At 42.1% G+C, this 16,588-nt stretch overlaps 1 protein-coding gene across 1 annotated transcript in view; it reads right to left on the bottom strand.

Moving 5' to 3' along the window:
• Positions 1–16,588, bottom strand: part of LOC135516953 (histone-lysine N-methyltransferase 2C-like) — a 119,579-nt gene that overhangs the window by 74,124 nt on the left and 28,867 nt on the right. Inside the window, exon 3 of the mRNA XM_064941012.1 lies at positions 5,426–5,514. Coding sequence (XP_064797084.1) covers positions 5,426–5,514 — 89 coding nt within the window. The remainder of the gene's footprint in view (positions 1–5,425; positions 5,515–16,588) is intronic.

Here is a 16,588-nt window from a genome sequence, read left to right as displayed (position 1 = left end):
TTAGGACTTCATGTTACACAATACATGTATGTTTTGTTCGATAAAGTACATATTTACATCCAAAAATCTCATTTTACATTGGCGTGTTTTGTTCAGTAGTTCCAAAACATCCTGTAATTTTGCAGAGAGCCACATCAATTTACTGAAGTACGCATAATAAACATTGATAATAGATACAACTATTATACATGGAACTTTAGATAAACTTCTCCTTTATGCAACAGCTGTGTCATATTTCAAAAAAACTTTATGAAAAAGCATACCATGCAATAATCTGAGTACGGTGCTCAGAGCCCAAACCAGCCAAAGAGATATCCGCAATGTCGTGTAGTCAACATTAGTCAGAAATAGTATTTTAATATTCCCTTACCTTTGATGATCTTCATCAGAATGCACTCCCAGGAATCCCAGTTCCACAATAAATGTTTGATTTGTTCGATAAAGTTCATAATTTATGTCCATATACCTCCTTTTGTTAGGGCGTTTGGTAAACAAATCCAAACGAGCATGGAAGTCCAGCGGAAAGGTCGGACGACGACCTAAAAAGTTATATTACTGGTCGTAAAAACATATCAAATGAAGTATAGAATCAATCTTTATTGACGATTTATGTTAAAAACATCCTAATGTCCCAACCGGAGAATTCCTTTGACTGTAGAAAAGCAATGGGACGCGAGCTAACTCTCACATGACTGCGCGTCACGAAACCGTGGCTCTCTGCCAGACCTCTGATTCATTCCCCTCTCATTCGGCCCCACCTCACAGTAGAAGCCTGAAACAACGTTCTAAAGACTGTTGACATCTAGTGGAAGCCGTGTGAAGTGCAAGATGACAAATATCCCACTGTATCTTCAATAGGGGCTGAGTTGAAAAACTACAAACCTCAGATTTCCCACTTCCTGGTTGGATTTTTGCCTGCCATATGAGTTCTGTTATACTCAGACATCATTCAAACAGTTTTAGAAACGTCAGTGTTTTCTATCCAATACTACTAATAATATGCATATATTAGCATCTGGTACTGAGTAGCAAGTAGTTTACTCTGGGCATGCTTTTAATCCAAAAGTGAAAATGCTGCCCCTATCCCAATGAAGTTATTAACCACCAAAAGGAGTAAAACTCACTGAAACAGGGTGACTACCTGGACTTATAATATGGACTCAAAATAAGTGCTCATTTTCATTTTTCTGTTGCAAAACATTAAAACATTTTCCATTGCATGCCTAAAATGAACATTACCCTGCAAACTTTATTCTAGTGTTACTATAAGCAACACAGATTGTGTGGGCTTAGTGAATACTTTGAGCTCTATCAACCCTTTCAGTAGGAGAAGGGCTGTGAACTCCAGTCAATTCATCTGAAAATCACAAAAGCATTGCCGAAAATGTCACAACGCGTCTGGGCAAAAAGAGATGACGTGACCTTTACCTTAAAATGTGGCACTCTTTTCCTGAAGAGTTGCCTACACAGGAGTTCAGGGGAAATAATAGCAGGCCAAATCATTTAGAGTTTAGAATGGGACAGACCAATTACATTTATTGGCAACATTTGTTTGCTTTCTGGGAATCAGTTGTGTAACAGTCGATACCTCGGCTAGTAACTTACACTGTTAATTCTATTTAGATTTTTGGTTTCAATACGAGAAAGAAAACATATGCACATCCAATGCCTTTGAGCAGGTGCTGGATATCAGCTAATGTTAGGCAAATGATAACTCCATACACTGCCATCTATGCTCCCATGTGGGTTATTAGGGACAAGGTTGATGAAGTGGTCAAAACATTGTCACTAATAAACCACACGGGAGCACAGACTGCAGAATGCAGTCCCATTTTTAGCATTTGCTGATTGGTAGAAAAACAATTATAAAAACCATACAACATCTAACATTTATTAAACACCTTGATCTTGTGGTTAGGCTAGTTACTGTAATTCTGGATTTTACATTTCCTTTAAAATTATAACATCAGGAGAAATACATATGAAATATGTGAAATCACAAAATTAAGATCTGCAATTGTTCTGGAAGGACACACCTCTGTCCAGAATGAGTAGTCTAATATATCATTGTAATTATGAAAAACTCAAAATGGTTAGATTCCCTCTTGGATAAAACCCCTTAGCAATATCAATAAGAGCATTGATAAGGCCCTAGTTTCAGTGTGGAGCAGACCTTCTCAAGTCTGACCTGGCAGACTTCCCAGAGAGAGCTAATGAAATACAACCCACAGATTTTGATCTATTTCCTTATTAGTTGTTTAGATTTTTTTATAGGGTTAAAATAAGTCCTGAAACAGTAGGGCATCCAAAACCCTCAGTCAGGCATTCACAATACTTTCATAAATCATTCACTCCGCTGCACCACTTGAAAAGCAGAAAATGCGTTATTTTGAACCGTTGACCCGGATGTGATTCTCAACCACTCATTAAAGAGTGATAAAGGAACTTTGTTTTTTTTTCTCTTTCCCAGCGACAACATTCCTTCACTCTGGAAATGGGGGGATAAAATAATATATCCTTGTTGTACCTCGCAAAAGCACTGAAGCGTACACACTGCATCTTTATTTCTGTATTGTTAAGACACAAAACACCATTCTTGGAACAAAAGCAAACCCTGGTCTTTGGTAGCATTCTTCATAACTAATAGGGAATACAAACAAGATTGCCCAGAATATGCATTAGAATATTTGCCCGAAGGGAGACATGGGGGGGGGGGGGACATTTTCTTAAAGCATTCCACCTAGGAAAATCCCACGGCAAAAGCCCTGGAGTGTAATTAATAGCTAGGAAATGAATCTCCGGTCCGGCAAGAGGCTTTTGTAAGGGGTGGGGACTTTGTGTGTTCGTGCACTGGTAAGGTTTGGTAGCACATTTTTGAAGAGGAACAGATCAAGTGATGCTATTGACTTTTGCTGGTGTGAAGCTTTGATCTCATCGTGCATTGGGGAAAACTAGGCAAATTACCATAACTAGGCATGGGTCTCAATACAACTAATTTCTTCCTCCCCCATCTGTCATAACCACAAACAGTTGAAATGTTTGAATAGGCTTTAAACCGAGTGATCATGGAGGAGAAAGGAAACTACTTTACACTCGAGGCACCCTGTGACAGCAGCACAAAAGCAGTTAAAATGATTTAGACTTTATTTCTCTCCTTTGTGTGGCATTTGCCAAGCTTGTGAAGTCATTTACAGGTCAACAAAATGCCAGCAGCGAAATGCGAACCAACACCACCACCAACAGGGGAGTTGACCATGTTCTATCGCAAATATTAGCCAGCCCTCTGGCAGTTGATTTACATAATTCATTCTCCGAATGGCGCCTTGTTTTCCAAGGATGTTCTGCCTTAACGAAGTTGCATCCACAGAGCTATCGGGTTAGAAATGTTTGGGGAAGTGCACGGTGGGCCGGAGAGACCCCTGCAAGCAGCAGCTGCAGATGGCTTTGTAAACATCTCATAACGAGCCAGTGATTAAGCCTACATTTTGGCTCTGTGGAAATACAAAGTATGAACCGGCCTTTAGTCATCTACCATTTAGCAACGGATACCTCAAAAAGACATGGGGGAGGGTGGCGCAACATGCAACAAGACTGGTAGATTGCCTCTCTAGAGAAGAAAAAACATCACTCAGATAGGCCAGTCGTGTGAGAAACTCATCATGCAAGTGGTCAGACAAGTGAAAATTATGGTCAGTAAAGAAAACTTTAAGCTTGTCTCTCAATATTGTAAAATAAACATTCAATACTTTGCCCCTTGATAACCAGCGCACTTCTGTATGTTGTAAAAGCGTTACATTGTCTCTGCCCATATCATTGCAAAATGCAGAAAACACACGAGAGTCCATTTTCACTGTAGTGTCCAAAATGTCTTTCAAGCTGTCAGGCTTTCCCTTGGCAGCAAGAGCCTCTCGGTGGATGCTGCAGTGCACCCAAATGGCATCGAGAGCCACTACTTGCTCACGAGTTACCAATCCACTATGTCTCAATCATGGCTATTGCAACATCAGTACAGATACCAACACATCTTGACCACCAAAGTCCATTTGATGTCAAAAAGCTGTCCAGTACTTTTAAAATATCCTCTCATGTTGTCCTGGTTTACAGTGTTTTGCAGAAGAGAATGTTTTCCTTAATTGACCCCCCCATAAATGTAACGGACATATACCAGGAGCTGTGCCAGGCCCCCCACGTCTGTTGACTGATCCAGCTGTAACACATATAATTCACTGGCTTGTATGCAAAGTAGTAATTGTTTAAAAATATCTCCTGCCATGTCACTGATGTGTCGTGAAGCAGTGTTGTTTGATGAAGGCATTGTCTGTATAGTTTTTTTGTCTGTAAAGCATTGTCCCAGCCATATCCGTGGCAGCAGGAAGAATTAAGTCCTCCACAATAGTATGGGGCTTGCCTGCCCTAGCCACTCAGGAGCTCATCATATAAAGATGCTTCTAGCCCCTTCTTATTAATGGTAGCTGTTGCTTTTATACATGTCTTATTACTCCAAAAACTCCTGTGGCTTTTTTTTCAAATTGTCATGTTTTGTTTCTAAATGTCTGCACAAGACTAAAGGTTTTCCATGAGAGAGTAGCGGTTAACGTGATTGAATGTTAATTATTTGACTAGGCTACCTGTATTTGACATTGTGTTATTTCACTGAACTCTAGACGGTTTAATTAAATTTTTTGCAGTGAAACAAGGCTACTCAAGCGAGAGAGAAAAACACACAAATGTATAGCCCCGTTGGAAAATATAAAATGTACTATGAAAATGTGAAGATTAGTATTATTGAATCACATTTTTATTTGGTGTACCCCGACGACATTGCGCGTACCCCAGTTTGGGAAAACCTGGTCTACAGGCATTGAGGAGGCAGCGGGTCTGCGTCGCGGGGGCAACGGGTCTGCGTCGCGGGGGCAGCGGGTCTGCGTCGCGGGGGCAGCGGGTCTGCGTCGCGGGGGCAAAGGGTCTGCGTCGCGGGGGCAAAGGGTCTGCGTCGCGGGGGCAAAGGGTCTGCGTCGCGGGGGCAAAGGGTCTGCGTCGCGGGGGCAAAGGGTCTGCGTCGCGGGGGCAAAGGGGGTCTGCAAAGGGTCTGCGGGGGCAAAGGGTCTGCGTCGCGGGGGCAAAGGGTCTGCGTCGCGGGGGCAAAGGGTCTGCGTCGCGGGGGCAGCAGTTGTGCAACAGCTCCAAAGAACTAAGTCTTAATGATGAGAGGCATTTGGTAACTGGATCAAATCTCTCCCGAATACCAAAACCCCACCCTATTAGTGACGGCAGCCTAAACAGCACACATGTATGAAGACAACAGCACACAAATATTAAAAGAGGAACACGCATGAAAGCACACACAGAGGCACACTGATACAGCCATGTACACACACACACACACACACACCTTTCCATGACAACAGAGACACAGTCAACTCACCCATATCCTGCATGTTCTCTGCTTCGGCAGTCTCCGTCCCGTCCATGCTATCCTCATCCTCAACCTGGGCTCGGCCTCTGCTACGTCCCCTGGGACACACAGGGAGAGGAAACAGTCACTGATCTGATCTGCCTTTCAGGCTCTGCTCAAGGAGGAGCAACATTGTTACTTAGCTGCCTTTTGAAGTAGTATGAACAGTAATACAGGCATCAACAACAGGTAAACAGCCTTCGATCTCAACCTCATAGCTGATCTTTATTGCAAGAGGAACAGCCCATAAGGGTGGCTAAGTTTAAGAATCTCAAATTTAACAAATCAAAATGTATTTTATATTTGAGATTCTTCAAAGTAACCCTTTGCCTTGATGACAACTTTGCACACCCTTGGCATTCTCTCAACCAGCTTCATAAGTTAGTCGCCTGGAATGCATTTCAATTAACTTCTTGAAACTCCCCATCCCGGATCCGGGTTTGTGACTAAAGCCTCAGGCTCATTAGCATAACGCAACGTTAACGATTTCTGAAAATCGCAAATAAAATGAAAATAATGCGTCTGCTCTCAAGCTTAGCCTTTTCTTAACAACACTGTCATCTCAGATTTTCAAAATATGCTTTTGACACATAGAAATTGACTAATTTGTGTAAGAGTATGCAAAGCTAGCATAGCATTTTGAGTAGCATTTAGCACGCAACATTTTCACAAAAACCAGATAACCAAATAAATAAAATCATTTACCTTTGAAGAGCTTCTGATGTTTTCAATGAGGAGACTCTCAGTTACATACCAAATGCGCAGTTTTTCCTGAAAGTGTCTGTGTGTAGGAGAAATCGTTCCGTTTTCTACATTGCATCTGGCTACCGAAACGAACCGAAAATTCAGTCACCTACAACGTAAAATTTTTTCCGGATTAACTACATAATATCGACCGAAACATGGCAAACGTTGTTTGGAATCAATCCTCAAGGTGTTTTTTCACATATCTCTTCATTGATATGCAGTTCGTGGAAGCTTGCTTTCCTCTCTGTATCGCATGGAAAAATACTGGCAGGTGACTTTTGCGCACCAATTTCGGCGCAGGATACCGGGCGGACACCTGGTAAATGTGGTCTCTTATGGTCAATCTTCCAACGATCTGCCTACAAATACGTCACAATGCTGCAGACACCTTGGGGAAACGACAGAAAGGGCAGGCTCATTCCTCTCGCATTCACAGCCATATAAGGAGACAATGGAAAACAGAGCCTCAAAAATCCTTGTCATTTCCTGGATGCCATCTCATCTTGGTTTTGCCTGAAGCTCACGTTCTAGGGCACGCACAGAGAATATCTTGGTATTTCTGGACACGTCAGAGTGTTTTCTTTCGAATGCTATCAATTATATGCATAGTCGAGCATCTTTTTGTGACAAAATATCTTGTTTAAAACGGGAACGTTTTTCATCCAAAAATGAAATAGCGCCCCCATAGATGTAAGAGGTTAACAGCTGTGCCTTGTTAAAAGTGAATGTGTGAAATTTCTTTCCTTCTTAACCTTTTTGGGATACGGGGCAGCATTTTCACTTTTGGATGAATAGCGTGCCCAGAGTGAACTGCCTCCTACTCTGTCCCAGATGCTAATATATGCATAGTATTATTAGTATTGGATAGAAAACTCTGACGTTTCTAAAACTGTTTGAATGATGTATGTGAGTATAACAGTACTCATATGGCAGGCGAAAACCTGAGAAAAATCCAACCAGGAAGTAGGACATCTGACGTTTGTAGTTTTTCAAAGCTTGTTTCTAAAGGACTGTAACGGAACTTTTTGAGTTTTTGTCTGGATGAAGTGCCTGCGCCTCATGAAGACGGATTACTATGCTGAACACGCTAACAACAAGTGGCTATTTGGAGATAAATTATGGAACTTTATGGAACAAATCAGTCATTTAGTGTCGAACTCGGATTCCTGGGAGTGCCTTCTGATGAAGATCATCAAAAGTGAATATTTAGTCTTGGTTCTAACTTTGTTGATTCCAAAATGGCGAATATTCCTCTGGCTGTTTTGGGTTCTGAGCACCGTTCTAAGTATATGCTTTTTCCGGTTAAAAAAAATTGAAATCTTACACAGCGGTAGCATTAAGGAGAAGTCTCTTTAATTCTGTGAATAACACTAGTATCTATTATCAATGTTTATTATGAGTATTTCTGCAAAATCACCGGATGTTTTGGAATCAAATCATTACTGCACATAAGGCGCCAATGTAAACTGAGATTTTTGGATATAAATATGCACATTATCGAACAAAACATACATGTATTGTGTAACATGATGTCCTATGAGTGTCATCTGATGAAGATCATCAAAGGTTAGGGATTAATTTTAATCTATATTTCTGCTTTTTGTGACTCCCATCTTTGGCTGGAAAAATGGCTGTGTTTTTTCGACTTGGCATTGACATATGTTGTGCTTTTGCTGTAAAGCATGTTTGAAATAGGACACGATGGGTAGATTAACAAGAAGCATCTTTCATTTGCTGTATTGGACATGTTAATGTGTGAAAGTTACATATTTCAAAAGAATATTTTTGAATTTCGCACACTACCTTTTCAGCGTAATGTTGTCGAGGGGTTCCCCTGCGCTAGAAAGGTCAACTTCTCTAGGGTAGGAGGCAGCATTTGGAATTTTGGATGAAAAGCATGCCCAAATTAAACAGCTTTCTACTCAGGCCCAGGAGATAGGATATGCATATAATTAGTAGATTTGGATAGAAAACACTAAAAAGTTTCCAAAACTATTCAAATAATTCCCTCACTAGGCTTTAAGCACCAACTGTCAGAGCAGCTTACAGATTACTGCACCTGTACATAGCCCACCTATATATTAGCCCAAACAACTACATCTTTCCCTATTGTATTTTATCTATTTATTTATTTTGCTCCTTCGCACCCCATTATTTTTATTTCTACTTGGCACATTCTTCTATTGCAAATCTACCATTCCAGTGTTTTACTTGCTATATTGTATTTACTTTGCCACCATGGCCTTTTTTTTGCCTTTACCTCCCTTAGCTCACCTCATTTGCTCACATCGTATATAGACTTGTTTATACTGTATTATTGACTGTATGTTTGTTTTACTCCATGTGTAACTCTGTGTCGTTGTATGTGTCGAACTGCTTTGCTTTATCCTGGCCAGGTCGCAATTGTAAATGAGAACTTGTTCTCAACTTGCCTACCTGGTTAAATAAAGGTTAAATAAATAAAAAATGTCTGAGTATAACAGAACGGATTTGGCAGGCGAAAACCTGAGAAAAATCCATTCAGGAAGTAGGATTTGTATTTTTTTCTATTCAATACCATTACAGTATCCATTGACTGAGGACTCAAATTTCAGTTCCTATGCCTTCCACTAGATGTCAAGTCTTTAGAAATTTAGCAGTCAATGAGTGGACCCTGCCGTGTCACAGAGCGTTTTCATGCGCACGACCAGAGAGAGTGCCTTTCTTGTTTACCTTTTATATTGACAACGTTATTGTCCGGTTGAAATATTATAGATTATTTAGGCTAAAAACAACCTGAGGATTGAATATAAGTATCATTTGACATGTTTCTATGAACTTTACGGATACAATTTGGATTTTTTTGTCTGCCTGTTGTGACTGCGTTTGAGCCTGTGGATTACAGAAGAAAACACAAACAAAACTGGGGTTTTCGGATATAAAGAGAGACTTTACCGAACAAAAGGAAAAAAATTTGAATAAATTCATGTCTTAGTGTCACCATATGAAGATCATCAAAGGTAAGGGATTTGTTTTATCTCTATTTCTGACTTGTGTAACTCTTCTACTTGGGTGGTTACTGTTTGTAATGATTTGTTTGCTGTAACAAACAAGTAACAGACAACTGTTCACAGGACACTGAAATCAGGCCTTCATAGTCAAATTGCTGCAAAGAAACCACTACTAAAGGACATCAATAAGGAAGAGACTTGCTTGGGCCAAGAAATACAATGGACATTAGACTGGTGGAAATCTGTCCTTTGGTCTGATTCCAAATGTGAGTTTTTTTGTTCCAACTTTTGTATGATTGTAAGATGCAGCGTAGGTGAACGGATGACCTCTGCATGTGTGGTTTCCACCATGAAGCATGGAGGTGGTGGTGTGATGGTGTTTTGCTGGGGACACAGTCAGTGATTTAATTAGAATTCAAGGCACACTTAACCAGCATGGCTACCAAAGCATTCTGCAGCGATATCCCATCTGGTTTGCGCTTAGCAGGACTATCATTTGATTTTCAACAGGACAATGACCCAACACTCCTCCAGGCTGTGTAAGGGCTATTTGATCAAGAATGAGAGTGATGAGTACTGCATCAGATGACCTACCCTCCACAATCACCCGACCTCAACCCAATTAAGATGGTTTTGGGATGAGTTGGACCACAGAGTGGTTAGAGCGTTGGTTAGAGCGTTGGACTAGTAACCGGAAGGACTAGTAACCGGAAGGTTGAGAGTTCAAACCCCCGAGCTGACAAGGTACAAAATCTGTCATTCTGCCCCTGAACAGGCAGTTAACCCACTGTTCCCAGGCCGTCATTGAAAATAAGAATTTGTTCTTAACTGACTTGCCTGGTTAAATAAAGGTTAAAAAAAAAAAGCAGCCAACAAGTGCTCAGCGTATGTGGGAACTCCTTCAAGATTGTTGGAAAAGCATTCCTCATGAAGCTGGCTGAGAGAATGCCAAGAGTGTGAAAAGCTGTTATTAAGGCAAAGGGTGGCTACTTTGAAGAATCTAAAATATATATGTTTTGATTTGTTAAACCCTTCTTTGGTTACGACATGATTCCATATATTATGTCATAGAATAATAGTGAAGACATTAAAACTACAATGTAGAAAATAGTACAAATAAAGCAAAAACCTTCAATGAGTAGGTGCCCTAACTTTTGACTGGTACTGGTACATAATATATATATTCTTATTTTATTTTTTAAAGCCCTTTAAACCAGAAACCTGTGGCCAATAAATTCATCTCAAAATTGAACTTGAGCGAAAGCTCCCTCCATGTTTTTTTCAGTAACATTTGTTAGAGTGTGGTGGACCAAGGTTAGTTTGTGTTCACTTCTCTCTGGAGCACTGAGCAGTGGAGTCCACAGCTCACCACTTCCCTTCCCGGTCTGTAATAGGCCTAACCAACACTGTCAACACTGGTGTTGCAGCGATAGCAGCCAAATGGGACGCACCGCTCCACCTGCGGCTTACAGCTCAGCTGCTGGTGATGTTGTGACGGGGTCATTCTACAGAAAAACTCTAAATAACATTGAAAAAAATGTGACACTTTTGAAATAATTTTCTACATGATTCCCACATGAACTGGGAGAGAGAGGTTTGCTGCTCATATCAGTTCCCTTTACCAAGCAAAAGCAAAGTCATGAACCCTGTGGTGGGAGCAGACCGAACATGCAATGGAAACCAGGGCACCAAACCAGGGCATCAAAAACAAGCCCCTGGAGTGGAGAAAGAGGGATAGGACTGGGCAGACAACTAGGGCAAGAGAGAAAGCTGGAGGGAGAAAAACACACCTCTGTCTCGCTCTGAAAACTTGGCTGGACTATCTAGAACAGCTCATGCGTAGTGGATCTGTGCAAATGTAGCTTCTAAAAAGCTCTGGCACTTTCTGGCTCTCGATCGCTCCCACTCTTTCTCTGTGCTACACAAGAACAAAGAGGTGCTATTCAGAGCACTTACCAATGTGGCTCTCTTAACTCAAAGCCTGCAACCCGGACCAAAAGGGCCTTCTCCTTTAGATCACGCGTCTTAACTCTGCAGGTTCACTCGACATTTGTACTCGATTGTTGAATTAAGATAAATAATAAGTAAAGAACTCCTCAACAGGGTGGCGCAGTGGTCCAAGGCACTTCATCATAATGCTAGCTGTGCCACTAGAGATTCTGGGTTCGAGTCCAAGCTCTGTCGGCCGCAACAGCCGGCCGCAACAGGCCCAGTGTCGTCCGGGTTAGGGGAGGGTTTGGCCGGCAGGGATGTCCTCGTCCCATCGCGCACTAGCAACTTCTGTGGCGGGCTGGTGCAGTGCATGCTGACAAGGTCGCCAGGTGTACGGTGTTTCCACCGACACATTGATGCGGCTGGATTCCGGGTTATGTTGGCATTGTGTCAAGAAGCACTGCGGCTTTGTTGGGTTGTGTTTCAGAGGATGCATGGCTTTCGACCTTTGCCTTACCCGAGCCCATACGGTAGTGGCAGCGATGAGACAAGACTAACTACTAATTGGATACCACGAAATTGGGGGAAAACCCTCACCTTGTTGTCTAGGGCTTAATTGAAAGGAAACACCAAAAATCTGCAGACACTCGGCCCTCCGTGAAATTATTTTGACACCTCTGCTTTAGGATGGACTAGCCTAGATGTAGATTGGTTCAGAACACTATGACTGAGCTGGTCCAAATAACATTAGGTTCTTCTGAAGCAGCCTAACCCCCATAAAACAAGAGCAGAATCAGAAAGCGGGATATACACATCAAAGGAAGACACTTCCTGGGTTTGTGCTCAGTTGGGGATAAAAAAAAATATTCCAGCAATGCAATAAGCAAAACTCATTGGACATCAAAAGCAAGGACTAGCGGCCTCGAAAGCAAACCAACCAAACACAAAGTTTGTGGTGGGAAATATTGGGTTTCCACTGCAAACAACTGTGAGGCTTTGCGGCCTATTCCACCTTCCACAATGCGGTGGCGAGGTCAGGGGCTGAGGCATCAGGTAACCAGGGTTGGGTTTCTGGGATGGAGACGGACACCGCTATTGACGCTGCCATCGGCAACCGAATCCCAGTACTCTGATCAATGACCAACATCATTGAAAATGCAAGGCCATTGTGTCCCGGGCCTGGAACAGGTTTAATCCAGGTCAACTGGTCTGGCCAGACTGATTCCTCTCCTTTCCACACCAAGCATAGTAACTAGTAGCCTAATCCACTGTTCAGCATGTTTCATCTAGCCTGCACTGCAAGGTACTGGTTTTACTTATTAGAAATTCATGCCAACCTCAAACACCAATTCTACAACTTCTCCAAAATGACTGATGGCCACTGCACAACATTCTCGGTTGTCTCAAAGGCTTGAAACTACCCTTTTGGTCCATCAACCACTCTGGCAGGTAGATTTAGTTAGTTAAGTTAGTTGAGAATGCTTTGTAAATGTTTCTAAAACAATAAATGTATTACTAGACCAGAGTCATTTAAACAAAATATCACAGATGAGACTAATTTCACCTGCCCCTTTAAGAGTGGGAGATTGCCGTGGGAAAAGACTCATGTTTGTACCTGTGAGATTGAGTCGGGCTAATCTGAACAGTAGCCGTGTTGTCTTCTCTTTCCTAGCAGTTGAAACTCAAACATTGGAAAAACAAACTTGCTTGTGAACAAAACAATGCAAATAGCCAAGAAACACTAGGACGAAGTCGCACTTCATTATACTTTAGTTTCAAGTAAATTAGACCAACTTTTATACCTGTGCGCAGCGCTTCTAAAAATGTATCTTTCACTCAGCACGTGCACACAGGCCCCAGCCAGTGAGTGTTGCTGCACGAGGTGGGATAGGCTATATAAGATTTGTAGCTATGAAACAAAACGGCAGAAATACTTGGAAAACAGCTACTGCAGCACAAATGCGAGTGAAATGCTCGCACTGTGGCTGGTGAAATAGACATTTTACCCGCCAACGGAAAAATCTGACGGTTGGCGGGTGTTCGTTTTAGGCACTGGTTGTCTCCAAATCTGTGTCCTCAACAGATGAAGTAAAATGACTTGATAGGTCGAAGCCAGACCAGACCTTTTAGTCATTAAGGAAACGATATGAGGAAGGGAAGGTTTTCTAGGGTACCTAGTTTAGCAATATGTTGGACATGCATAGCAGTACAGGAGGTGGTGGAGCTGTGGCTGCCCATAGAATGAATCACACTTGAGGGATTTCCAATTGGACAGTTTAAGTTAACGGTGGAACAGTGGTCGAACACCAACAATGTCAAGTGGCCCATGTTTGCTAAAAGAATGCAAGGACCCTCAATATATGCAACTTCCAGACAATTAATGTTCTAGTGTCAAGTGACTGATAATAAGACTGATTATAAGTAAATAAGTGAAAAGCCTCTCAAAAAATCTCTTAGGATTCATTGGTTAATCCATGCATGAAGCCAAACAATGCCCAACCCCACTTGAGACCTCTAAACAAACAAGAAGAAAAACAGAAGTACAGTGATGCTTACTGGTATTCAGGCACTGCATAATACATGCATCATGGCTATGTGACTTCCCACTTCCCAGAATCCATGGGTTTTGCCAAGTGGGGGTACCTAAATGGATTTTACATGTACCTGTCCTAACTCCCGTGCATCACAGAGGTAAACAAATGATGAAATGTGGGCTAATGTGTAACCCGAATGCTGCAGTCCAGTCAGAGATGAAAAGGTGCCACTCGCACAAAAAAAACGGCAGTGACGATCCTAAATAAGGCTCTTGGCATTTCTCTTTTCAATGCCAAGAGCACCAAAGATAATTTTCCATTTTGTGCAAACCTTTTGAACAAAACCCTTTTTCTAACCACCCGCTAGTCAGAGAGAAGAAGGGATGAGGACGGTCCTAAAGACATGGCCCAGCCCAAGGGAACCGGTGTAGCATCCATTGGTTATATGGCCCAGGAGGAACTCTTGGAAAACTGTCATGTTACAGTCTTACAGGAGTATATTTATCATCATCAGCCAACTTAACGCCAATAAATCACATTTTATTGGTCACATTCACATATTTAGCACATGTTATGTGGGTGTAGCGAAATGCTTGTGTTCCTAGTACCAACAGTGCAGTAGCATATAACAATTCAGAACAATACACAAATCTAAAAGTAGAAGAGAATACAGTATATATATATATATATATATATATGGAATGAGTAAATCTGTATGAAAACATTATTAAAGTGCCTAGAGTTCCATTGTTAAGGTGGCCTGCGATTCCATGTCTATGTATATAGGGCAGCAGCCTCTCAAGTGCAGGGTGGTACCCGGCTAGTGATGGCTATTTAACAGTCTGAAAAACAGCTTCTATCTTAAGGCCCCAGTTTTGATGCACCTGTACGGTCCTCGCCTTCTGGATGATAGCGGGGTGAACAGGCCGTGGCTCGGGTGGTTGAGGTCCTTGATTGATCCTTTTGGCCTTCTTTTGACATCGGGTGCTGTAGGTGTCCTGGAGGGCAGGCAGTGTGCCCCCAGTGATGCGTTGGGCTGACTGCACCACCCTCAGGAGTGCCCAGCGGTTGCAGTGCTCCAGTTGCCGTACCAGGTGGTGATACACCCCGACTGGGTGTTCTCAATTGTGCATCTGTAAAAGTTTGAGGGTCTTAGGGGCCAAGCTGAATTTCTTCAGGCCCCTGAGGTTGAAGAGGCACTGTTGCGCCTTCTTCACTACACTGTATGTGTTGGTGGACCATCTAAGATTGTCATTGACCTGTACACAGAGGTACTTTCCAGCTTTCCACCTTCTCCACTGTGGTCATGTCGATGTGGATAGCTAATCATTCAAATTCATTGTTACCACCCCCCATTTTTCTAAGTTTAGGCTACCGCTCGTCTTAGATTCCACTAAAAATGAAAATGTACTGGTATATAAAGAGCCCCCCCAACAGAAACACCAATACAGGACCAATCAAAGTGCTACTCTTGTTAATTCCAAATCCATGCACATTTTACATTTGCACCACTCAAAAGCATGTGGTATCGAACAGAAGCAGTCAGTCACAAAAATATGAATTTGAAGGTCATTTGTGTTTGTTTTTTTGTTTGTTTGTTTTTTTAACATACATCCAGAAACTTAAAGCCACAATTCTACTACAGTGAGAAACAGCAGGTAGTGTTGGACAGAGAGAGAGAGGCGAAAAAAAAAAAAGCTGTTGTTGCAAGTAGTTCCAGCTTGTAAGGCAGTGGCGAAATCCCGGCATGGATTAACTGGCTGGGATGGGGCACACCCCCTTCTCCATAGCCGTTTCCCAGCATGCCATTTAACCATTTCCTCTCAGTTTTTACACTTCAAGCTTTTACAAGCAATTGTTTAAACCAGATTCAAAACAAAGCACAATGCTAGGGGCTAGAAACCTTTGATATGCGGACTCACAGGACATTCCCTCCTCACAACCAAAAGCAAACAAGGGTAAATTCAATTTACCTTCAACCTATTCATTACCTACAAGAGCCATGTTGCAAATAAGTACTCCTAGGATTTTTGTTTAAACTCCAGCACAAAACCTAGGTTGAGCTTTGGGGTTGAGATCTGGAAACCACAAAAAACACTATTGTGCACTACTGCGACACAGAGGCATGGAGGTTATTTTAGGGTAACATCAATGGCGACAAGGTCTGACCACTAAAGGGGCCAAATGTAATGTGGCTATTGTATTGATACATCCGTAAGGCCACGATACTGAATGTGTATTAAGCCCCTTATACAATACAGTAACAGCAGACCCAGGAACAACCAGGGTTCCTAGTCTGGTGTATTTGGGGCTTTCTTAAATAACCATCAACCAACTGCCTTCCACCCCTATTTCACTGCTGACACAATTCTATGCCACCAATAACATTTAAGAAATACCAATGCTCTGAAATACCTTTTAAAATGATATGGAGCCATTGTGTCCATATTGCAAATAAGCATCTCTGTCAAAGCTATTTGTAAGCACCCTCATGATTGACAGCTGTCCTGAAAAAAACATGCCAGCCATTTAGACAGTCAGGTAACAGTTTGTGATTCACTGCCCAGACCCCTTGGGCATTGCCACAACGGGAGAAATTAACACACGCAGCAGCCATTAGGTTATGTAAGCAGTCTCAAGGAGGTACCTCTAAGCTCTTGCAGTCTTTGTAAAAAAATATATTTAAAAAGCCTGGCACACAGAGAAACACTTCAGTGACATAAGCAGTGGGTCTAGGGACAAGCACAGTGGAGTCGAGGGACAAGCACAGTGGATTCTAGGGACAAGCACAGTGGATTCTAGGGACAAGCACAGTGGATTCTAGGGACAAGCACAGTGGGTCTAGGGACAAGATTTCCTTCGGAAAAAGATAAGAGCTATGAGGAGGAGGGAAGCAAAATCTTTGCAGAAAAATTTGGCAATTTCCTCTG

Source organism: Oncorhynchus masou, chromosome 28, assembly GCF_036934945.1.
Source record: "Oncorhynchus masou masou isolate Uvic2021 chromosome 28, UVic_Omas_1.1, whole genome shotgun sequence".
NCBI lineage: Eukaryota > Metazoa > Chordata > Actinopteri > Salmoniformes > Salmonidae > Oncorhynchus > Oncorhynchus masou.
This window is presented reverse-complemented; position numbering and strand designations above follow the sequence as displayed.